Here is a 25,822-nt window from a genome sequence, read left to right on the forward strand (position 1 = left end):
TCCTAGCTTCATTCAGCAAGAGCCCACAGCGTAGCATTCGCCGCATGTCACTGGAGAGTGGCATCAGTCGAACATCCCTTCGGCGGATATTAGCTACTCACAAATGGCACCCTTACAAACTCCAGCTGCTGCAGCATCTCAACGAGGATGACCCAGATCGGCGCACTGAATTTGCAGAATGGGCAAAACAAAAATTGGAACAGGACCCTCAGTTTACACAGAACATTTTGTTCAGTGATGAGGCAAACTTTTATGTGAATGGTGAAGTTAACAAACAAAACCACCGCTATTGGTCTGACACTAACCCACATTGGATAGATCCCTCCAAGACTGTTGGAACACAAAAATGGATGGTATGGTGTGGTATATGGGGTACAAAGATAGTGGGGCTATTCTTCATCAATGGAAACCTCAAGGGCACGGGATATCTGAAATTGCTACATGATGATGTGTTTCCCTCTTTATGCACTGAAGCTGGCACGTTCCCTGAGTTTTTCCAGCAAGATGGTGCACCACCACATTATGGGTGTCAGGTCCGAGCATTCCTAGATGAACAGTTTCCTGGAAAGTGGATTGGTCGTCGTGGGCCAGTTGAATGGCCCCCTAGGTCTCCCGATCTGACCCCCTTAGACTTTTATCTTTGGGGTCATCTGAAGGCAATTGTCTATGCTGTGAAGATACGAGATGTGCAGCAACTGAAACTATGGATACTGGAAGCCTGTGCTAGCATTTCTTCTGCAGTGTTGCTATCAGTGTGTGAAGAGTGGGAGAAGAGGGTTGTATTGACAATCCAACACAATGGGCAGCACTTTGAACACATTTTATAAGTGGTCAGAAACTTGTAAATAACTCATGAAAGAATAAAGTAACGTTAAAACCAAGCACACCATTGTTTTTCTTGTGAAATTCTCGATAAGTTTGATGTGTCACATGACCCTCTTCCCATTGAAAAAACTAAAGTTGGATACAAAATGGTCGACTTCAAAATGGCCGCCATGGTCAACAACCAACTTGAAAAGTTTCCCCCTTCCCATATACTAATGTGCCACAAACAGGAAGTTAATATCACCAACCATTCCCATTTTATTTAGGTGTATCCATATAAATGGCCCACCCTGTACATATACTGCACAATAAGTATATACTACATACTACATATACTACACAATAAGCATATATTACATACTACATATACTACACAATAAGCATATACTGCATACTACATATACTACACAATAAGTATATAATATTTATTTTTTTCTGACTCACAAGTCTGTCATGTTCAAACTGCTATTTTATATCACCTGAAGATGTAAAGCTGTGTACGGACTTGGTGGAGAGAAATAATGGCTTTTGCTAACGGCTGTGTCCTTCAAAAACCGGCATGTGCACCTGTTACTGCATTATATAACTAACAAGCTACTGTTAATATATGTAACATTAATAATTCATCTAAAGTGGCTGGAGCTGTTTCATTGACGTAAAGGTAATTTTAACTTGCGTTTATACATCTGTATGGAGTAAATGTGATTATATAATGCTTTAATGTTTACTGATTGTAAACAATATTACCAATGAATTTACAAAGTCCATAAGAAATGTACAGTGTTATTTACTGAATCTTAGCCCTATTTGAGAAGCTGAGAAATGAATTACGGTAACTAAGTATAATTTAGAGCATTATGTACATATTCACTAGAGATAGTACGCTTATTTTTATAGACACCACTTGAGCATAGTCAACATCATTGGTTCAAATATATATTATTTCAACTATATTTAATGTAAAATATATCTCCTATTTATTCTATTTACAGTATATGTTCATATTTGATCACCATTTCGTATATAGCTAACTACATAAAAAGTTAAAGGGATTTTCCCACCATCATGAATTATCACCTATCCACAGGATAGTTGATAGTTTTCTGATCGCTGGGGCACCACGACTGGGACCCCACCGATCATAAGAACAGGGGTCCCGAACCCCAGTTCCTACTCACTGCTCGACCGCAGTGAGAAGGACATTGATTGGAACGGCGATCGAGCTTTCCTGTGAATGGGTGATAATTTATGATCCTTGGAAAACTCCTTACAGTAACTTGACCCATAGATTACTTTACTAATCATGTACTGCCCCTGTACTAGCCTGTATTATAGTCCACAGCTGCGTTCACAGTTCCGTAGGTTTCAAAGCTGAAATTTCCCAGTACTCCTTGCTGACTCAAGGTATGCTTTTGTTGATTTGAATTCCAGGAAGTGTAGTCTTCACACCAGGCATTGTACAGTAGTCTAATGTAGGCAAAACTAACTATTGTACTGCATTGTAGCAGCTCAGCTAAGATGTGCCTGCCAATAAGCTTTTTGACTGGTTCCAGAAGCAGCAAGTAGAATTGGGAATACAACTTTCCATTACAATATGTTGATAAATGTAAAGTAATGCGTCTAGGCTGCATTTTAATATTATGGTGTAAACATTAAATGGAATACAACTGGGGTTAACAGAGCAAGAGAAGCACTAGGGTAAGCTGGTTACCAGTAAACTAAGCAGCAACACTCAATGTCAAGCAGCAGCTGCAAAAGCAGACAGAATTTCAGGGTATAAACAAAGACAGAGAAAAACTGAACTTGATGGATGAGTGTCTTTTTTTTAACCTATGTCATTATGTAATACATCGTAACTGAATTTTAAATGGTGTTCAAGAGTGAACATATGCTTTAAACCTTAGCAAGTTCTTAATCACAACTGATAACCACCTTGATTATGTGTGTATTATAACACGTGTGCATATGTCTGTTTATAATATTCTTACGTCTATGTTATCAGTGCCTTTTACATTCTTATTCTTAAGAAGCTGGTTCAATTCAGAAGAATACTCATTTATATTTCAGCTGGTTCTTTATCACTCACCTATTTCAGGAGTATCCAGGGGTTCTGTGCTCACTACCTTTTCAGCATGCTCCACAATTTCTGACTTGGGTTGAGATTTACCTGTAAGTCAGAATTGTGTACATTTATGTCTTTAAGAACTAATAAATCTGCTTTATAATATTGCATTCTGTTCTAACGTACCAGGACCCTTCCATTTACCCTGTATGTAATGTGTAGTCATACTTATTAAATAACAACTGGGATATTAAAATATTGTGCTCTGGGTCCTTACTTCATCCATCGTAGCTCTATATGTCAATCTCTATCTCACATACACAATCGTCTAACTGCAATCATAGAGTTAAGACCCTTTTACACAAGCCAATTATTGGGCAAATGAGCATTCATAAGAATGCTCATTCATGTGATTGCTCTGTGTTAACAGGACAACAATCAGCCGATGAACGATCGTACGCTCGTTCATCGGCTGATCTGCTCATATATGCAGCATTAAATTTTATCATGGTCGGCAGCACATCTCCCTGTGTAAACAGGGAGATGTGCTGCTGACATGATAGAAATGTATGGGGATGAACGATTGTAGTAACGAGCGCTCGTCCCATACATAACCAACATTTCTCCTTGTAAAAGGAGCAAACGGGCGCCGATCAACAAACTGCCTCGTTGATCGGCGCTCCTTTTCACGGCCCATATCGGGCATTGTAATAGGACCTTGAAATTTGGCGACAGATTATACTGTTATGTCAAGCTCATTCTCAAATTACCAAGTGTTCAATAGATGAGGCTATAACTAATTGGATTACATTATGCACCACTTCAAATACACCATTTCTGAAATACCCAAACAGTTCTGAGAATCTTATATTCCTAGAGAGATATTTTCTGCAATATTACTGTTGTGTGAATGGAAAATACAAGTACTAGCCAAATGAGTCATCCTCTCTAAACCCAACTTCCAAGTTTTGTTTTACTATGCATTTAACAGTCTCTGCTCTTGAGCATGTTTGTCTGTTAAAATCTCCCATAAATTGACCATATTTAGGAACACAGAAGTTCATACTTACTAGTAGTAAATGTTGCTTGGTAGGTGATCAGGCCAAGATTCTTGTGCTGCCCTGTAATAGTGACTTGATAAAGCTGATCACTCATTAGCCCCCCAATGAGTCTCTCAGTGCCAGTGACATTCTCTTTAAGGACTAGAGTGTTGTCATCTAAAGAGGTGATACTCAGCTCAAAGACGTGCGGCATCTGGGGGTCAGTGATGGTCCAGCTGAAATGCACACTGCTCGCTGTTACATCAGATACAAACAGCTCAGTCTTTGGGAGGGTTGTCATTTGTGTAGTCACTGTATGATCTTGGAAGAAGTAGAACCGTTTTTGTTAAGATCATTTAATCAAATGGTAAAAAAGTGATAATGTCTACGCTATAATTATTTTATTGCTAACTAGAATCTACTGAGTCAAGAATGCAGATGCCAATTCTCAACATAAAAATCACTTCTGCTAGTGTTTTTATATATTCATTAGAGGGAAGTATTTTCATATAGGATCAACTACAATTATAAATGCAGTGACCACAAACTACCATGGAAGTAGTTAAACTGTAGCTTTATAAAAAAAATTAAAAATTGCATATTATATTGCATGATTGTCTTATCTCTTCTTTATTAAAGTTACATTTACCTGTTATGATACATGTAACATATTGCACACATAACATGGCTTTGGCATTGTTATCCACAGATTAATAAATTCCCTAAGTGTTTTTTTGTAGGTCAAGATTAATAATGATTGCTACATTATACATTGAACTGAAGGTTCCTGGTAAATGGATACACTATGTTTTGCATAGTGCAGGACCTAAGGGGGTGGAGCATGACACATGGATTCCCTCTTTGGTGTTCTTTGTATCCTTGTATCACCCACAGCCCCCGCAGGCTCTTAAGTGTATTTGTGGGTTCTTCCACTCTTTAGACTCAAACAGGGGCACCAGGGGAAGAGCAATATAAGGAATATATTATTCAGAAGTTATAATTTTTTTTTTTATCATATTGCGTATTCATCTCAAAACCCACAAATCAACAATTTAGTGCATGAGTGATTTGTGCTATGGTACAAAGTACCAGCTGTGAAAAAGAAACCATTTCGGGAGTAATGAGTAACGCAAAAGTTTTGTTTTTCAAAGCTCGTCATCTTGCGCCACTCATCCCAGGATATATTAAACCAAAAGGAAAGGTAAAGACGGACTGCTTTTTAGACTATAGATATAAAATATTGTATTGAAGAAGAAAGAGAGAAAATAAGAATACATGTATCAGGTTTGTTTCAGCCAATAAAGAGGTAAAAAGGAAATGTATCACTTAGGGTCCAAGGTAAGTATTACACAGTTACCTTTAGCTTTGTCAGTGCTTGCACGTACTGTCATAACCTCTGGCTTTCTGCTGGTTAACAGCTCATCAGGTATTACTGCATTCTGCGTCCTGTCAATCATAAAGAGAAACGGATGAAATAGTCTTAGTTAAGAAAAAATAAATTCTTTATCCAATAATGAATTATTAAGGGGTGGTGTAAAAAAGATTATTGGAAAGTCGGCATCTATGCTGATGTTTTTTTAAAGAGAATTTGACTTCATTCATGTTCATACCAGGTGTAGGCTATATGGTTTCCTGTGCCTACAAAGAAGTTGTGGGCAAGCTCAGTGAAGTATGTCAGTCTTAGATAGATAGATAGATAGATAGATATATATATATATATAAAGCAACCATAGAACATAGTAACGGCAAGATGAGACTCGATTCTCTGTTGAACCGAAACGTCGCTCACTTGAGGTGAATAAATTCACCCCGTTTCATCTACTCTGAAGTCCTGGTGCCGTTACTATGTTCTATTGTTGCTTTATACTCAAGTTGGGGAATTGATTCATCCCCTGGTAACGAGCACATGGCCTGATATATAGGTATGTTGGAGTGCTGTGTTCATTTGTATCTGGACTGCATATATATACAGTGAAGGAAATAAGTATTTGATGCCTTGCTGATTTTGTAAGTTTGCCCACTGTCAAAGACATGAACAGTCTAGAATTTTTAGGCTAGGTTAATTTTACTAGTGAGAGATAGATTATATAAAAAATAAAAAAAAAATCACATTGTCAAAATTATATATATTTATTTGCATTGTGCACAGAGAAATAAGTATTTGATCTCGTACCAACCATTAAGAGTTCAGCCTCCTCCAGACCAGTTACACGCTCCAAATCAACTTGGTGCCTGCATTAAAGACAGCTGTCTTATATGGTCACCTGTATAAAAGACTCCTGTCCACAGACTCCATTAATCAGTCTGACTCTAACCTCTACAACATGGGCAAGACCAAAGAGCTTTCTAAGGATGTCAGGGACAAGATCATAGACCTGCACAAGACTGGAATGGGCTACAAAACCATAAGTAAGACGCTGGGTGAGAAGGAGACAACTGTTGGTGCAATAGTAAGAAAATGGAAGACATACAAAATGACTGTCAATCGACATCGATCTGGGGTTCCATGCAAAATCTCACCTCGTGGGGTATCCTTGATCCTGAGGAAGGTGAGAGCTCAGCCGAAAACTACACGGGGGGAACTTGTTAATGATCTCAAGGCAGCTGGGACCACAGTCACCAAGAAAACCATTGGTAACACATTACGCCGTAATGGATTAAAATCCTGCAGTGCCCGCAAGGTCCCCCTGCTCAAGAAGGCACATGTACAGGCCCGTCTGAAGTTTGCAAATGAACATCTGGATGATTCTGAGAGTGATTGGGAGAAGGTGCTGTGGTCAGATGAGACTAAAATTGAGCTCTTTGGCATTAACTCTACTCGCCGTGTTTGGAGGAAGAGAAATGCTGCCTATGACCCAAAGAACCCCGTTCCCACTGTCAAGCATGGAGGTGGAAACATTATGTTTTGGGGGTGTTTCTCTGCTAAGGGCACAGGACTACTTCACCGCATCAATGGGAGAATGGATGGAGCCATGTACCGTCAAATCCTGAGTGACAACCTCCTTCCCTCCTCCAGGACATTAAAAATGGCTCGTGGCTGGGTCTTCCAGCACGACAATGACCCGAAACATACAGCCAAGGCAACAAAGGAGTGGCTCAAAAAGAAGCACATTAAGGTCATGGAGTGGCCTAGCCAGTCTCCAGACCTTAATCCCATCGAAAACTTATGGAGGGAGCTGAAGATCCGAGTTGCCAAGCGACAGCCTCGAAATCTTAATGATTTACAGATGATCTGCAAAGAGGAGTGGGCCAAAATTCCATCTAACATGTGTGCAAACCTCATCATCAACTACACAAAACGTCTGACTGCTGTGCTTGCCAACAAGGGTTTTGCCACCAAGTATTAAGTCTTGTTTGCCAAAGGGATCAAATACTTATTTCTCTGTGCACAATGCAAATAAATATATATAATTTTAACAAAGTGATTTTCTTTTTTTTTTATATATATATAATCTATCTCTCACTGGTAAAATTAACCTAGCCTAAAAATTCTAGACTGTTCATATCTTTGACAGTGGGCAAACTTACAAAATCAGCAAGGGATCAAATACTTATTTCCTTCACTGTATATATATATATATATATATATATATATATATATATTTAGATATATATGACATAGAAAAGCAACAGAGCTCCAGTGGTGGGTGCAACTCCTCCTAGGATCAGGCTACGAGCCCTTGAAAATGCAGCAGACAAAAAAAGAGAGACAGCACTCCAAAGTAGTGGATGAAAATGGTGATATGTTTTAATCACCCCACAGGCTGGCCTGCCTGTGGCGTGATTAAAACACATCACCATTTTCATCCACTACTTTGGAGTGCTGTCTCTCTTTTTTTGTCTGCTGCATTTTCAAGGGCTCATAGCCTGAGCAGCTACAGTTACCAGATCTACTCAGTCTCATCTTGTCCACATTTAACAAGCTCTTCAACTAGAGTGCAAGTCTGTCGAAGTGTCTAATTATCTACATGACAACAGTATGACTAGGTCCTTCCTATTTTATTTACATTACAATGCTATTTTGTACATCCTAAAGCCTAAAATATAATCTCAATAAAATAGAATTCTATTGACCTGCAGTTTTTACAGCACGTTAGACCTAGCATCTTCTCCTGACAAGAAAGTTAGAGACTGTAAAGGGAAGTGTCCCCTTTCAATGGAGATGGAGGGGGGGGGGGTATGTGTAGTGTATGTATGTACATATATATGTGTGTGTATATATAATATGTATATCTTGATGTCCCAGGAGCCAGGTCAGTAGAATCACAGACTTGGTCGTAGGCTTAGCAGAGAGTGAGATGAAAAAGAAGCCTGTCTCCTTACTCTGCAGGGGGCCAGAGAGGTAATTGGGAATGTATCTTGCGATACACTCATGTACCACAGGCCATCCCCACTGGTTAACTTACCTTCCTTCCCCCTCAAGATTCTGGGGAGGAAGCAGGAAGTTCCAACTACTTCCATCCCCCTCACTAGGTAATGGTATTCCATGAGGTATCCATAAGCATGTGATGTCACACAGATGTGCACGGGAGGGTTTAAAAGGACAAAAGGACAAGTGGAACCACAGTTCTCTCTCTTTTCCTGCTCCCCAGCTCCCAACAGAAGCCCCTTCCCTCCTGGTCTGCTCTTGCCTCATGGCCCTTCCTGAGAGACCACACCAACTTTGGACCACATGAACCGCTAAGTATCTTCTCCCCTATACACCCTAAGTAACCCTTTCTCTCCAGCTTTTCACCTGCACATTCCCATACCCTGTTAACCCTTGTAGCCCTGAATTCCCTAAGTAACCCTTGCAGTCCTGAGTTCCCCTACTACCCCTTGCGACCCTGAGTAACCCCTGCAGTAACCATAGTTATCCCTAAGTAACCCCTGCAGTAACCTGCTAGCCCTGCAGTACCTGCTATCCCCTGGTATACAGCAACCCATTCCCCTTGTTATCCCTTTTTCCTCCTGAGTTCCTAAGTTAACCCTTGCTGTCCCTGTTACCTGATTTATCCCTTAGGCTGGGTTCACCCGACCTATTTTCAGGCGTAAACGAGGCGTATTATGCCTCGATTTACGTCTGAAAATACGGCTGCAATACATCGGCAAACATCTGCCCATTCATTTGAATGGGTTTGCCAACGTACTGTGCCGACGACCTGTAATTTACGCATCGTCGTTTGACAGCTGTGAAACGACGACGCATAAAATGACTGCCTCCTCAAAGACGTGCAGGACACTTCTTTGGACGTTTTTGGAGCCGTTTTCTCATAGACTCCAATGAAAACAGCTCCAAAAACGGACGTAAAAAACGCTGCGAAAACGCCGCGAAAAACGCGAGTTGCTCAAAAAACGTCTGAAAATCAGGGGCTGTTTTCCCTTGAAAACAGCTCCGTATTTTGAGACATTTTTGACTCTACGTGTGAACATACCTTAAGTGTACAGGGAAAATTATTGCTAGGTGGGAGTGGGACAGAAACAGTGAGCATGTGCATGTGTATTGTATTGTAACGTAACGTTTAGGTAAGTGGGTGGCGCTATAATTAGGATTGTGATACCGTGTTTATACTGTACTACGTATAGTGTGAGTATATTCAGTATATATTAATTGTTATATGTATTGGGGTATACTGATACTATACGGTGATCGGTTACTGTGTTCTGTGTTTAGTTACTGTATTTCATATATGAGAGTGATTACTGTATGTTAATAAATATTACCTTTATTTACTATACAATTCTATTTACACAGTCGTATACACTTACGTAGCAGCAAAGCAAGTAGATTAACGTTAGTATAAGGAAAAGGTAGGGGAACTAGGCATAACCCTAGTGATCCTGAATATAAAGGAGGTAGTACTAGTGGGTGACGAAGTAGGTGAAATCCACCATTATACCAGCCCTTTTTCAGAGACCCACAGGCTGAATGCCACTGTCAACCAATATGATTATATAAGATCACATACTCGTCAATAATAGTCTCATCCTGTGAAGTGCTAGCAGGGTGATCATTCTGGAACCAGTCACAATGCTTTTGTATTTCAGGAGAGAGATGGAATGCATTTTCACCTGTGAACAAAGAGAATAAGAAACATAAAATATTATCTACTCTCTATCCATACACTGTAAAGACTAAGGTAGCTGCTACATTGATTTTGTGTTTACTTACTGCTGATAAATCCTGGTAGGTGCAATCCAAATCTCATAAGAGTCTCTTCATGAAGCTCAGATGCCTTATCTGCCTTCTTGGAGAAAACATCATGGGGCTCACTAGCCAATGAGTTCAGCTGTGCAGAATTCACCTTGTTTCCTATGCTTAGAATGACGAAGAAGTAACCTTTGCATTTGGCCTCAATTATAGTTTGACGAAGCTGCTGTAGCTCATGAGACTTTACGTCTCCGGTCAGAATGAGAAATATTACTTTCATGGTCCTGGGGTTGGGTGCACCCTCAAATACATGCTCCACAACATACTTGATAGAATTGCTCAGTGCCCGTGTTCCATAGAGTTGTGTCATTTTAGTCTGGATAAATGCCTGAAGTTTCTCTTTTTCTGTGTAATCAGTCAGTCCAACATCCACTTTTACAGGGGGGAAACTGGCATTGGTCTGATGCTCATAGGGGGCATGTTGGAGGACAGCTATGCGGGCGTGATGGGAAGAGGATTTAGGTTCCTGGCTAAGCTCTAGTTGTCCTATCACATGTGACACAAATCTCTTAATTTCCGCAAACTGGGCTGGATTTGTAGAATCTGAACTGTCCAGCAGGAAGGCTAGGTCAATGTCTACATCAGTTGCGGCTGAACGTCGTAAACGAAGGTCTCCTCTGGGAATAGTAACTCCACATTCACTGGGTGAATCACAAATATCTACAGATAAAAAGTATTGAGTCATATTTATAGGCAAAATATATAAAACATTTTAAACTATTCGACAAACAACTTACTCATAAATCATCAGAAAACATTTTCTATTACAAAAAATCTTGCTAAATACGGATAGCAATGCTATGACAGTATTTGCTAAATATTTATATATTATAAATGCATTCTATTTTTGCGTATTACTTACCCAGACACACATGACAGGAAAATATTTGGCGTATTGTATCATTGATTTGAGCACCAGTGCCAAGCACAAAAGCCTTGCCCACATCTGTGTTATTAACCTAGGAGACATACATGTAAAAGCTGTTATTAGGAGGAGTAAAAGTTTTCAATGAGAGAGTTTTTTTTAAGAATTGCTCCACTTCCTTGGAACTAAGCCTATTCTCACAATTTGCATTGACAGACAATTAAATCAACTTTGAGCAGACTGACTATTGACCGTATGGTTATGATAAACTTACCACTACTAGCTATTGGTGCCCTACCAGATTTCAACACAAGAACTAATATTACAGATACAGCTATGCTCATGTAGTAACATTAACGGCCAACAATAGAACAAATGTAATAATATATTTAGTGTGTCTGGAGTGAAATTCGAATTGTCCCCCAAAGTAAATGAGGATTCTATTAAATTAAAATGTTTTAATGTATATTTTTATGTAAAACTCATTACATCAATATTAAATATACTGCATCGTATTTACAAGGTCTCCATACATCGGTCAAATGTTCAAGTATGGCTGTTCTTAATGCTGTATAGTGTGCAACCAAAAACTGCTCTAGAGTCAAGGAATATGTCTAGGTTACTACTAAAGATTGGGAAATATCCACTTTGCTGCATCTACCACACCTCTAGTTTGACATATTCATTTGGGGGAGTCTTTCAGATCGATTTCAGATAGAAAATTCACATCGTTTTCTGTTTGCAATCCTCACCTTCAAAGCATTTCCCAGTGCCCGGTCTTCTCGATTTGTAAGGAAAACAGAGGCCACATCAGCATCATATAGTTTAAGTACAGCTTCATTAAGTTGTACTGAACCTCTTGATGGGGCATTACTGAAGAAAACAGCCACCTTTCTAGTCATGAACCCTCCACGTGCCCTCTTGAATGTGTTTCGTGCCACAAAGGACATAGCCATGTCCAGACTTCTCTGTTTGCTATTTGTTTTCAACTGCAGGTCTTCAATGACTTTAAGCAGAGCTGGCTTCCTCAGACCTTCAGAAAAGCGGACCTCTGTGGTGACCTCACTATTGTAGGTTAGTAGAGCCACACGAGCCCCTCTTGGACAATTGCTGTCTGTAATTGTGAGCTGGTTAACCATTCTCAATACAGCATCCTTCATGTTGTTGAATTGGTTGCGATTTACATCAGTGGACGTGTCAATAGCAAACACCAAGTCAGTGGGGTACACGGGACATTCTTTTGGACCTTAACAGGGTAGAATAATTTAGAATAAATTTACATTGTAATTAACATGTCAATATTTGTCTTACAATAGCTTCATTGCAATGCAGTTTTTGTATTCCATTACCAAAGCCAAAAAACAACATATCGTTTTTGACCAACGCAGTATATGACTGAATGAGACTCTGATGGCCTTATGCACATGGCAGTATATGTTTTGTATACAGCCCATAATGTGAGGGGCCATATTGTACCTCTAAATGCCTCCAGTTTGCCCCCCCAGTGTGTTATGTCTTTATTTTGGACATCTACTTAGCACATGACATAGGACAAACCATAGCTGAGAAACTATAGGGATAATCTAATGGAGAGATGATTGGTGTTAGTTGTTCGATGCTATAAACCCTGAGCTAGAGTACAAAATCTGAATTTAATTTGACTGTCAACGGGAGAATTTGGGCTTCATATGCACTTTCCTGGTAAAGTTCCTAATAAAGTTTTTGCGATCCCAACATCTAGATTTTACCAGCAGCTTGGGATCCAAGATTTCACTAGATGGTTGTAAAAGGATGCATGTAACTTATTTATTGTATACAAGTAAAGACAAACTCAGGAATGTATTTACCTTTGGATCTTCATGCTATAGCCCAATTAGTAATAATGTTAAATCATGTTTTAATCATTATGTGGTTCCTAATATGGGACAAGCTACCAGGTTGTTGTGTTATCCAAAACTAAGCAAAAATGTGATTATACTCACCATAACAACATGCTGTAGGGAGGATAGAGGGGATCATCCACCATGGAAAAATATAAAGAGATCATTAGAGCCTAAACTACAACACTGAGGCTTGTTACAGTGTTTCAAATCACAAAAAGACCAGGTAGGAAATTGTCTAAATCAGTGGTTCCCAACCATGCTTGGAATGCATGGTTTGGGGACAAGTGATCTAGGGTATACTACAATAAGAGTTTATACTCATAACTTGCTAAATATCTTGACATAATGCCTATGACTTGTTAAAAGTAATCAGCAAAATTGACTGCTCTCCCACCTTTTCCAACAATAAATCATATTAAGTAGATACAAGCAATACTATAATTCAGTGTAATCAGAACAGAATTTCTTTGGCCAAAATAGTTAGAAATACTTACGACATGTGTTTTTAATATGCTTAACAAGAGCACAATGCTGTAAAAGAAAAAAAGAAAAAACACAAATATAAGTAAGGTTTCCCCAATTGAAAAGTTGTGTTCTAGTACACTATGATCCAAAACTTACATCTCTTGAGCCTCCTCTCTCTCCCTTCAGTCCCTGGAAGATGAAGCGGTGTTGGTAAATGTAGTTATTTGTAGATACAATAAGATGTATCTTGATAATACGTATGCATTCCTTAGCTTCTTTAAATATTACTTACAGCCGGTCCTGGATATCCTGGATCTCCTGGAGTACCCAATGTGCCAGGATTCCCAGCATTGCCCTGGAGATAAATAAGGCATAGAATAGGTTCTGCTATATAGTTTGTTCTATTGGCATCAAGCACTCAAAAGATCTCTGGTCACAAGTACATGTTAAAACTAAGGAAGAAACTGTAGACCATTTCACCTTAAAGCAACATTTTACACTTACCCTGCGGCCTCTGCTTCCCTTAGGTCCAAGATCTCCATTTGTTCCCTTATCTCCGGGATCTCCCTGAATAATACATGAGAACATCTCTGTTGGCACCAGAATTTTTTGCATGATTACACTTATAAATGGTGGACAAGACTGTGAACGGGGTCATATCAACATTATCAGTGTATCTAAGATGAATGGAAATTTAAGAATACATTCCATGCTAGGATATTCCAGTGCAATGTTGACGACTTCTCATGCCGACCCACCGGCAATAAGCAGAATAAATGTGCCAATGAATGAATGATCAATTTCTCAGTGTAAGATACTCTATGTTCCTACAGTAGGTGCCTACAGCCAAAACCAAATTCACTATCCCTACTCAACCCTTTGTTTCTAATGATAGTGTACGGTGCAGTCAGCGCTATTGGGAATAGAGGGAGGGGTTAAGCATTAAAGGCATTAGACAGGGCTTCCAATCAGTCTTTAAAGCAACTTTACTCTACAAGATTATCTTGGCAAAAGTTCATTTTACCTTTGATCCTGGGTATCCAGGGAATCCAGTTTCTCCCTGTAAAAAGACAATATAGTACACTAATTGTTTACACAATTTTTTAGAAAGACATACTAAACAAAGTTAAGAGATAAAATAGTACACATCAATATGTAAGCACATAAAACCAATGGTCGAGGTTTGGTGATTACGTAAACCCTTAAGAACGTGGCTTATTCTGGCATTCAGGACACAGTAGGGGAAATTTGTTAACGTAGTTTTGTGAGCTACGCTGTTTCCGTAACTACCATTCAATTATATGGGGCTTACGAAAACAGCATAGCTGAGCGAGCTACGCTGTTTTCAGCTTCATGGTCGGAAGTCAGCCGACACACACAGAGGTAGACAGGTGCGGGTCCCAGAGGTGGGACCCACATCTATCTGACATTTATAACATATCCTGTGGATATTTCATCAATTTCCCTCGTGGGAAAACCCCTTTAAGAGGTGCGTGCCAGTTAGTCTGCCCCTTTATGTTTTATGACTTTTATTTAATAAAAAACAGTTATTATTAAAAAGAACAGTGTTTACTCTTTATTTTTCATGTGCATGTTTTTTTTTTACTAATTACTTTATGAAACTTTTTCTTGTCCCACAAAGGTATTTTTGACTTTGAATTACTTTAATGCATTGCTTCCCGTGCAGCTGTTAAAAGGGATTATTTTAGGACAGTCATGAGGGCCTTTGTTAGGCCCCTCCCTTTTTATACAGTGATAGCTACTGATCGCGGCAACACAAGGGTTAAATTCTCGGGTAATCCCGTCGGTACAACCGCCGTGCTTACTCAATCATAGTGCTTAGTACATTTATGGTGCCTAGGGGTTAATTAGAATATAATGTGCTAACATTATGAAGATAAATCATGACAGTTTTGTACTAAAACCGGGCAAATTGTCTTGTGGCATGTTGTAATCCTAATCTGTAATCCTTTCCATGCGTTTTCTGTTGGCAGTGCTCACTAAGTCTGTAACTGGTATAACTGAAAGAACCAAGCAGTTACACCGACTTAAATGCACAATAAAATGCGTAAATGCTCAATTTAGTCTTACAATGAACAATTTCCTTTTATGACTCTATCCTACTTTTCATGGATACCCATTTTGTAGGATATTCTGACTTACCTTTCTGCCGTTAGGTCCTGGTTTTCCAACTCCATCTCGTCCATCATCTCCCTATAATAAAGAAGGTGGATCGGTTATTTTGTGTATACTGTATCTGGCACTGCTGATATCCTGTTCAACATGATATTACATTTAGGCTCAAGTCAATTGAGCTCAAATGTTTGCAGAAATATATGTCGAATCATTATGATGAACCATTGAGTTAGATGTGAGACTGTCTAGTGACTAGAGTATAGCGTCAACTCACTGTTTCTCCACGTGGTCCAACTGGTCCATCAGATCCTTTGGCTCCAATATCTCCTGGTTCACCCTTTAGAAGAGAATAATGGAAATTCCATTAATAATATATCGAGCCTACTTTCTCATTAATAGATTAGTAGAAAAAGCAAAATTCAGTCAAGAACTTAACCAAAAGTTGAACCTTGAATACTAACAAGCAAAGCTGAATTAAGTTTTGTGGAGGCCCTTATCCCACCTCTTAAACCCAGGCCTCCTAACCACCTCTCACAGCCACATAAAGTAAAGGTGGCTACGCATAAGTGTGGGCCGCTCCACTGAAGTCTATGGGAGTTATGGAGACAAGCGAGACGGCTACTCCCTTACACTTACTAAAAAAATAAAATAGTATCTATTCATATAATGTCATCTACTGTTTGAATCCCTGAGTGGCAAAATTCGGGCTGGATTGTAGATTGGGCAGCATGAGTGGCACATTGCTTTTAATACTACAAGTCTATGAAGTCAATAATCACCTACTGAAGATAACCCTGTGTAAACAGGACTAAAGTATGCCCACAAAAAAAAAAAAGAATCAGATGGCATATATACAATGATGAATTGGACAAAGTGGGAATGTAATGCAGCCATCCAGGGCACTCAACAGCCAGTCCTTATCTACATCCATGGATGCCAGCTTGAGTACAGAATAAAATCATAGCTCATTTACATTCAAGGAAGCAGTGACAAAGACAATTGGCATTGATTTGGAAAAGATGGCACATTACTAATCTATAGAGGGTTAGTCGCAGTGGCTGTAGTTAGAAAAAAAAGAACGCCTTTAATTCTTAATTTACAATTTCACTATGTTCTCATTCTTAGTGCTTTGGCATTTTAACAGAAGAAAAGAAAGTGTATAACAATTAAATCATTAGAAGTAATAAAGCGTTACATGTCAAAAACAAGAGCTGATACCGTTTCTCTACTGTAATGGAATGGAATATAACTGTGATTTATAGAGGAAACACAGCAGCTGGATATACAGACCTTGCGCCCAAGTTGTCCAGGTCTTCCAAGATCACCAACAGGTCCAGGAGTACCTCCTGCTCCCTAAGATAATAGAGAGAGCAAATCTAAGTGCCAGAGTAAAGCGCTTATCAGACAAATCCCTCTGCATTTCATTCCCACATACGACCTAAATGTCAGGCTTCTTAAATACTACTCCTGAACATATGTTAGTAATCTAATATCACTCAGCATCTGATAAGAGGCTTCATTGCAATTTCAAAGCCTGCTAGTTCTGGAGAATCTGTGCTTTTTCTTAGTAAAAATCTAGTTTTTTTACATATTGTATATTCGCAGTACACATTCCACAATAGTGCCGTTAGATAAGCGTTACTTCTTGGCATCATTCACTCTATTGTTGTTACTATGCAAACAAAAGTTATTTTATATCCATTGAACTAACTATCCTTTAAATGTGCATTAGGTTACATTTCGGGAATAGTAGATGTAATCTTACTCTGGGTCCTGGGAGACCTTGCTCGCCTCTTGTTCCTGGAGCACCAGTCGGTCCTGGAGGACCCTAAGAATCAAACGCATACATATAAAGTAAAGTGCCAAATAAGTATGAACAGCTGAGATACTATTCACTTCAGCTTCCTACCTGAGGACCCCTCAGACCTTGTTCTCCAACTCCACCTGCAGGACCAGCACCTCCTCTGTTACCCTAAAGGATGGAATTAGAATAGTTTCAGAAGATATATGTAACACAATATGATAAATGGCAGCAAAACCATACACGATAACAACACCAAAAATAGGCTGCATGCTAGATACCAGAGTATTGTATTTATCCTTCTTACCTTAATTCCAGGAGGTCCTCTACGACCCTGGGGCCCCTGTCACACACAAAAAACAAAAACAGTGAAAAATAAGGGAATGGGGGTTATTCAAATACTAATTCTGTGATAGAAATTAAAACATCTTGGGCAACTTTATCTGATATAGAGGGCAGCAATACATCCTTGTATTAAAGGAACACTCCACATTTTTTTCTTTCCTTCTCCATTTGTACTTTGGTGTTTCAGTGGGGTGCTGTGTGCAGAAATACTTACCGGTCTGTGCATCACGTCGTTTTCGGGTCAAGCACCGTCCACGTGATCTTCATTCTGACCTGGTCTGGAATCACTGCTTTTCAGAAAACAGGAACTCAGGCTCTCAATGAATTCCTATGGAGCCTCGTTCTGTTTTTTTCAAAAGCAGTGATTCCAGACCAGGAATCACTGTGGGGGGGACCAAGTCCCCTCCTTTATGAAATGTATGGTTAATCCTTTTATTCATCTTTTCCTTTGCTTAATTCGGACCTCACCCTGTATTTTGCAGGTGTTGTTCCTCCGCTTACAGAGTATATGCTTATACATGGACATATCATTTATCACAAACAAGGACCTCGAGGTTTATGAGTTACTTACAGCTTTTCCGGGACCACCAGATTGTCCTGAAGGACCATCCCTTCCAGGCTCTCCCTGTTGATAAAAATAAGCCATAAAATATCATTACTTCCCTTAAAGAAAGATTTTGTTGGAACATCTTGCTGGTTTTCTTTGTAGTCTTTTATTAAGTAACCTTTCTAATTTTATCATCAAAAGACTAAATGCAATGAAAACCAAATGCTAATTATTTCTTCAAGTGAATGCACAACGTCTTTTGAAGATTCAAAAAGTTGTAAAATGTCATCAAATAAATGAGAAACATTTCTTTTGACTTCATAATAAATCTTTTTAAAAAAAATGTTTATTTCATGTAAAGGTTTTTACTATATTAAAAAAGGAAAACTGTACAGGCAACAAAAATAACACAACAAAATTGTCACCATGAGCGTCAGATATCTGACTATAATTATTCTGTATGAATAAGTAACTGAAATTAGGGATACTTTACCACAGTTCCTGACTCTCCCTTTGGACCTCTTGTTCCTCTCTGAGTAGCATCAGTTCCTGGCTCACCCTAAAGCACAAATAATAAAGATAAAAAATGAGAAGCTATTAATTATATTATTTTTGCAGATTTATTGCGTTTTAGACACTTTTTTTTAACCTACCTCAACAGTATTTAAGAATGTCTAAAATGCAGGGCATGCTAAAGTTTCGTAAATTCAGTAATGACATGCATTATTTTTTGGCGGAAAATATTGTATGCCAGCCATGAGGTGGTCTAAGGAAGAGAAAAGTGTCTTATATTCCTAGTAAGTCCCAGAATTTTTTTTTATGCCACATGCACTGCTTTGATCAATTTGCCCCAGTTCTGACTGAACGCCATATTTTTTCACTGTATTTACGCCGGAAAACTGTCAGGAAATATATAGATAAAGCTACACCATTATTTTAAAGGGATGTGTGCTTTGGTCAACCATTCGCTATATAAATTCAATCAATACCCATGAGTTGAATTTTGGAGGTTTGTCCATCATGGCGCTAAGTTCTGGAGGACTGCAGGCATCCACTAAAAAATAGCTGCTCATTGATTGAGAGAGATGCCTTGTAATAATGCTCCTGCCTCTGGACAACCTTCAATCTGAGCTGTTTTCAAAACTTGACAACCCCTTTAAGCTTCTATCTGAAGCTGCATCAATTTAAGATACCTCCACGTTTTTAGATGATTAGTACTTAATGATCGGGTATGTATTGGGCGATCGGTCATTAATACGATTGCTCGACCCATACATTTCTAACAAGTCAACAGCACATCTCCCTGTTTATGCAGGGAAATGTTCTGCCGAGTAGTGACCATTTTATTGGCCGCATAAAGGAGCCGATCAGCCGATGAATGAGCGCTTGCTCGTTCATCGGCTGATTGTTGCCCTGTTTACACAGTTCAATAAGAACGAGAACTTCAAGAACGAGCCATCATATGAACGCTCATTTGCCCCATCATTGGCCTGTGTGAAAGGGCCTTTAGGCCTCATGCACACGACAGTAGCCATGTGCACGGGCGTGATTTTCTGGTCAGCCGGCAGCGTTTATTATTTCCTATGAGCCTGGACCGCAGAACACGGCCATAATAAGACATGCCCGTTCTTTCTATAGTCCAGGCTCCTGGGCCATGCATGGACCGTGGAAACGACGGTCGTGTGCATGGGCCCATAGGAGTGAATGGGGCCGCAATTCTCCTGTGGCTTTTCGGGGGAATTGCGGCCGCAAAAGCACGTTCGTGTGCATGGGGCCTTAGAGTCCAGAGTCCAGAGATCCAAAGTCTAAGCTAATTCTAGAAAGTAAAAAATAACCTGAAGGTATAGATGAAAATGTTTAAAAGCAGTGATCATACCTAAACAAATGGCTTTGTATAAAGTACAAATCAAGCAAAGAAATACATATAAATAAGTAATGAATTGTTTGTAAGGGTATGTGCACACGATAGCAGGCATTTACGTGTGAAAAGACAGACTGTTTTCAAGAGAAAACAGCTGCCTCGTTTCACACGTAAATGCTCCTCGTAATATACGAGGCGTCTGTGACGCCTGTAATCTTGAGCTGTTCTTCATTGAGTTCAATGAAGAACGGCTCAAATTACGTTGCAAAGAAGTGCCCTGCACTTCTTTGCCGAGGCAGTCAATTTACGCGTCGTCGTTTGACAGCTGTCAAACGACGACGCGTAAATGACAGGTCGTCTGCACAGTACGTCGGCAAACCCATTCAAATGAATGGGCAGATGTTTGCCAACGTATTGTAGCCCTATTTTCAGACGTAAAACGAGGCATAATACGCCTCGTTTACGTCTGAAAATAGGTCGTGTGAACCCAGCCTTATTCCTCATCAACAGGAAAAACAATGTAACATGTCAGATAACAAGCAATGCACCAGATTATAATTATGTAAAGACAATATTCTATTTTCTTCCTACATCATTTTGGTACCTTGGTGATTATTGACTTGGTTACAAAAAAGTCTGATCAGGAAAAATTAAGCTTCTTTAACCTAAAGAAGCCAGCATCCATGTGAGTTCCTACTGGAGATTGAGAAGTTTCTACACAAGGTCCACCTGTTCTGATTTTCCACGTTCTATTAAAATTTTGCACTTGTAAGAGTTGATTTACTGAATAATATTTTGTGTTTTATAGGCAAAAATAATAAAAAGAGATTTAAAAAAAGAAAGAAAAGTTCCGTCAGATGCTCCTTTAGCAAGATATTACACGTTGCCACAGTTTCTAGTCTGTTGGAGCAACCAAGAAAATGTAATGTGTCATGCAGTTTATCTCTCCACGTTAAAGAGTATCTGACAATTTTTCTTGAGTAATAATCAATGTTATATTGCAATAGGATATCAGAGATGTGTACATGAAGCCTGTATGGAGTCATAGAGAATCCCTGCATCTCCATACTAAGCACCCCGTGTGCCACCATATGGTGCCTCCATGCAGGGTCATATTACAATGCTTCTAGGGGAGACTACCTCCGTTATACGCTGTTCAATGAAATATGGCACAATTTGATTTCTGTAGAATTCATAAAGGAATTTAAAGGCATACTAAGGTACAGTAGGGTCCCTGACAATGGGCACCGTATTACTGTCCTTGAGTGAACCTAAAGGCTGGAGTTTCAAAGATGCCTTTGATCTATCACATTAACCGTTGCTCAGAAGGGAATAGGATATATTCTGAAAGGATAGGACTCCAAATTAATATTTGTGAGCACCCCTTTTGCACAGATTAATATTTGGAAGGATCACAGTATGAGTTGTAGGAAAACAACAACCTTCTCATAGTGCAAAAACACAGAAAAAGAGCATTTTGGTGACAGATACTCTTTAGATATAACACTTACATTATCTCACGTCTTATATTTTGGTAAATATTCTTAATATTCTTGGAACAATCTTGAACATTACAGATTTAGTATGAGTCATCAAGTCTTGTACAACTTTCTTACCGGATCACCACGAAGACCTTGGTCTCCTCTTTCTCCACTCTGACCTTTCAGACCTTTTTCTCCCTATTTGATAATAACAACATCAGTTGCACAGGGTAAAACATCACACGTACTTATTTAAAAAGAGTAAAAGGACAACATGGCCCATACATCGAGTTGCGTAACTCAAAGGTTCTTATTAGATGGATATTTTTATGGGTTTTTCTGATTCAGCCTATTGTTCACTTATCACACAGAATAACTAGTTAGGTTATGGTATGTTTAAAAGTAAGGAATCAAATGACTTTTCAATGAAACAAGTAGAGCGTTGCTAAAATTGTCCTGTTTTTATAACACTATAGGAGAGGGAAGTAAGTCAAGAGTGATGGACCCTACAAGAACTAGTATATGTAAAAGTTAAAATTTTTTAGCATTTCTCAGCACTAGTGTCAGGCTTCTGTTTATAATATGGCCATGACAGCCAGATTTGGTATTGAATGGATTCCAGAAAATCTTGACGGATCCCATTAGGTTTCCATCAGGGTTTTGATATTTTTAACGGCAACAATAGCGCTGCAGACTATGCTATTCTTGCCATCAAAACTACCGGAAAGCCTGATAGACACACCTAGGGACCCTAACACTATTGTTAACTGTGCCTTAAAACCAGGAAGAAATACATGTGTTATAAACTACCGACAACACTGCAGAAAGAAAGAAGAAATAACAAACCCGTGGTCCTGACCCGCCTCCCTCTCCAGCCGATCCGGGGGTTCCTCTTTTACCCTAAAATGGAAGAATAAGCACTTTATTTCACTCTGAACTCAATATATATGCATTATCTGTGAAATCTAAATTAATCTGTGAAAATGACAGTATCTTAAACTTTTCAATATGCCACACATGCTTAATAGGTGGGGGCCCCACCTCTAGGACCCCCACCTTTTAGGAGAATGGGGGTCACTTGACCTCTGTTTGCAGATGCAAAGTAGCCGTCAGCTCAGCTACCTCTCCATTGAAGTCTACAGCAAATATGGAAAAGGATGAGTGATGACTTTCGGTGACTCCCATAGACCTCAATGAAGAGAGCCACGAAAATTGTGACCACCTCTCCATTGAAGCTAATGCAACAAGCAGCCCCATTCTCCTAGTAGGTGTGGGTCCGAGAGGTGGGACCCCAACTTAAAAATGGCATATATTGTGGATGTACCATAAATGTTTGAGATAGGAATATGGCATTAAGTTTTCTCTATGCCTACACTTCTTGCCCTCTGAATATATTTCAAATTTAAAATGCTTGACAATAATGTAGACATTTTTGCAATCCAATATACGATTTCGGCATTATGTCAGAAGTGTACAACATGTGGCAGTTCCAGAATCTGTGTTTGGAAGTCACATAAACAATATATTGCTCTTTGGTGAAAACAGAATAAAGGCACACTATTAGTGAACCATGTGAGGCTGTTAGGACAAATTACCTTTCCATGCTGTTACAGTCATTTACCTTATAAAAAACATTCCTAAGTTATTCTGATATCTGGCATCTATAATGGAATTTTTGCTTGGTTTAGGGCAGGAGTGGAATTTCATTAGATTCTTATTGAACCATTTTACCCAGTTCTACCTAGCTCATTACCCTGTTGTCAGAGACTTAGCTAGGGGTTTAGCACAGCGGGTGGGGGGGGGAGAAATCCGAGTGGGCCCCAACTGAGTGGGGCCCCCACAGAGTGAAATGGCCCCTTAGTGTGCTCCCCATAGTATAATGCCCCTATAGCTTCCCCCACACAGGATAATGCCCCTATGGTTGCCCCAACACAGAATAATGCTCCCATAGCTGCCCCCAAATAGTATAATGACCCCTTAGTGTTTCCCACATAGTATAATGACGCCTTAGTGGCCCCAACACAGTATAATGTCCCTATAGTGCCTCACCACGCAGAATAATGCCCCATCGCTGCCCTCCACACGGTATAATGCTCCTATAGCTGTCCCTTCACAATATAATGCCCCTATAGCTGTCCCCACACAGTATAATGCTCATATAGTGACTCCCACACACTATAATGCCCCATAGCTGCCCCTATACAGTATAATGCCCCCATAGCTGCCCCACTCAGTATAATGCCCCAATAGCTGCCCACATACAGCATAATGCCCCATAGCTTCCCACATACAGTATAATGCCCCCATAGCTGCCCCATACAGTATAATGCCCCCACAGCTGCCCCATACAGTAAAATAAACCATAGCTGCCCTCATAAAGTATAATGCCCCCATAGCTGCCCTCATACAGTATAATGCCCCCACAGCTGCCGCATACACTATAATGCCCCCAAAGTTGACCCCATACAGTATATTTCCCTATAGCGGCCCCTATACCCAGTATAATGCCCCATTAGCTGCCACGACACAGCCTAATGAAAAAATAAGAAAATAAATATGTACATATCCTCAATCCCACGACGAGTGGAGGAGATCCCTCTGCTCCTCCACTCTGTGCAGTGTGTGGCTCTGCACAGACAGGCGTGATTACATCATTACATCGCGCCTGTCTGCGTCAAGGCGCTAACAGCTGGAGCTGGCATTACACAGTGAATGCTGGAACAAGGAGCCGCCAGCTTCCTTCTCCAGCATTAAATTCAAATGTATTTGCATTCTGAGGACACAAATACAGTTAAAACTGGTACATGCCACCGCTGGGGGACTGGCTCTGGGCAACAACACCACCCCCCCCCCCCCCCCTGACCCCGCTACCTACACTGCTGCCTGTTGTAACACAAGGTAACAGAAACACAAAATAAACCCATGAAGACAACTTACATCTTCTCCATCGATACCGTCTAGCCCGATTTCCCCTACTTCACCCTGTGGAGAAATAATGCATTAATATGTTGTTGTTGTTTTTTATGTAATCTATTTATGTACAAATGTGATATGAACAAGTGGAAAGGTAGAAAAAAATAATATTAGAATTAATGTTCAAAGTACATGTACAAAGTTAAGTATGTGACAACTGTTTCACTGATATGTGGCTCCCAGAATGCAGGAGGAGTTCTATACTATTTACAAATAGGGGTGAATAGTTTGAGAACTTTATATTATGAACTCTAGTAAAATATTACCACTGGGAATGATTCTCTCAAACCGTAGCTGAGGAGGTAGCAAACACGGTGTTCATATCCTCATATTTTCCTGCTGCTCTGAGGGAGGAGCTACTACACTAGAAGTAGACTGGGTTCATACCTGCGTTGTACAACGGAACCCACCGGTTGCCGGCGGAACCCATTGACTATAATAGGTTCCGTAGACTTTTCGTCGGGGTGTCCGTGACTTTAAAGGACACAATAGCACTATTGTCTCCGGTAAACTCTGCCGGATCTGCGACGGAGGCCCCTAACGGAGCCTCTGACGCAGATGTGAACACAGCCTAAAAGTAACTAAAAGCAATTTTTCATTTATCATAATATTAATAAACTTAACAAGGACATATATATATAAAAAAAAACAGCATCTCAGTTACAAGATACTGCATGTTAATTGGCTGGTTTGGAGCAAATATGTTTTTAATCCAGGAAGAAATAAGTATTATGTAACCTACACAGCTTGAAGATATTATGAAGATGTTATTGTAGTATTTGTCTTACCTTATCTCCAGAGAATCCCCGAGAACCCTAAAACAAAGACAAAAAGTACATTCTGTGTCAGGTTCAAACATTTCAAGAGTATGAATAGTTAATGTGCAGCTGCAAGAAGAAAAAGATCATCTCACCTTGAAACCTCGTTGACCTGGGCATCCTCGAAAACCTTGGGTTCCATTTGTACCAGGAGGACCACGTTCACCCTATGGAATAACACACAATATGTGTATCTTTTATCAATTGTATGTACAATATAAGTTTTAATGACCAATTTGTGTTTTTCCTCCCTGATATGTAAATTAAATGGGAAAGATGTTAGAAAATGACAAATAGCACTACTTACAGGCCCTCCTTCTTCTCCTGGGAAGCCTTGGTGACCCTTGAGGCCTGGTTCACCCTGCAAAATACAAGACATACATTTTACTTGCAGATATTGACTTTATCATCAATTCTACCACACATTTATCTACAATGATATATAGCATGTGAAGCCAGAATAAGACTTAGGCCTTATTCACACGAACGTGTCCGTGTGCTGTCCGTGATCTTCACACACCCATTGTCTT

The 25,822-nt window shown here is 39.6% G+C and overlaps 1 protein-coding gene across 1 annotated transcript in view; it reads right to left on the reverse strand.

Annotated features, from left to right (window-relative positions):
• Window positions 1-25,822, reverse strand: part of COL6A3 (collagen type VI alpha 3 chain) — a 112,622-nt gene that overhangs the window by 17,785 nt on the left and 69,015 nt on the right. Inside the window, exons 18-44 of the mRNA XM_075829613.1 lie at window positions 25,600-25,653; window positions 25,388-25,459; window positions 25,263-25,289; window positions 24,439-24,483; window positions 22,348-22,401; window positions 21,637-21,699; window positions 18,653-18,718; window positions 18,184-18,237; window positions 17,575-17,610; window positions 17,376-17,438; window positions 17,232-17,294; window positions 16,757-16,819; window positions 15,741-15,803; window positions 15,494-15,544; window positions 14,355-14,390; window positions 13,835-13,897; window positions 13,623-13,685; window positions 13,487-13,519; window positions 13,360-13,396; window positions 12,965-12,976; window positions 11,735-12,228; window positions 10,980-11,076; window positions 10,079-10,777; window positions 9,876-9,978; window positions 5,285-5,373; window positions 3,958-4,248; window positions 2,912-2,992 (exon numbers count right to left, since the gene is read on the reverse strand). Of these exons, the coding sequence (XP_075685728.1) occupies window positions 2,912-2,992; window positions 3,958-4,248; window positions 5,285-5,373; window positions 9,876-9,978; window positions 10,079-10,777; window positions 10,980-11,076; window positions 11,735-12,228; window positions 12,965-12,976; window positions 13,360-13,396; window positions 13,487-13,519; window positions 13,623-13,685; window positions 13,835-13,897; window positions 14,355-14,390; window positions 15,494-15,544; window positions 15,741-15,803; window positions 16,757-16,819; window positions 17,232-17,294; window positions 17,376-17,438; window positions 17,575-17,610; window positions 18,184-18,237; window positions 18,653-18,718; window positions 21,637-21,699; window positions 22,348-22,401; window positions 24,439-24,483; window positions 25,263-25,289; window positions 25,388-25,459; window positions 25,600-25,653 (2,872 nt within the window). The remainder of the gene's footprint in view (window positions 1-2,911; window positions 2,993-3,957; window positions 4,249-5,284; window positions 5,374-9,875; window positions 9,979-10,078; window positions 10,778-10,979; window positions 11,077-11,734; window positions 12,229-12,964; window positions 12,977-13,359; window positions 13,397-13,486; window positions 13,520-13,622; window positions 13,686-13,834; window positions 13,898-14,354; window positions 14,391-15,493; window positions 15,545-15,740; window positions 15,804-16,756; window positions 16,820-17,231; window positions 17,295-17,375; window positions 17,439-17,574; window positions 17,611-18,183; window positions 18,238-18,652; window positions 18,719-21,636; window positions 21,700-22,347; window positions 22,402-24,438; window positions 24,484-25,262; window positions 25,290-25,387; window positions 25,460-25,599; window positions 25,654-25,822) is intronic.

This window comes from Rhinoderma darwinii, chromosome 6 (genome assembly GCF_050947455.1).
Source record: "Rhinoderma darwinii isolate aRhiDar2 chromosome 6, aRhiDar2.hap1, whole genome shotgun sequence".
Lineage (NCBI taxonomy): Eukaryota > Metazoa > Chordata > Amphibia > Anura > Rhinodermatidae > Rhinoderma > Rhinoderma darwinii.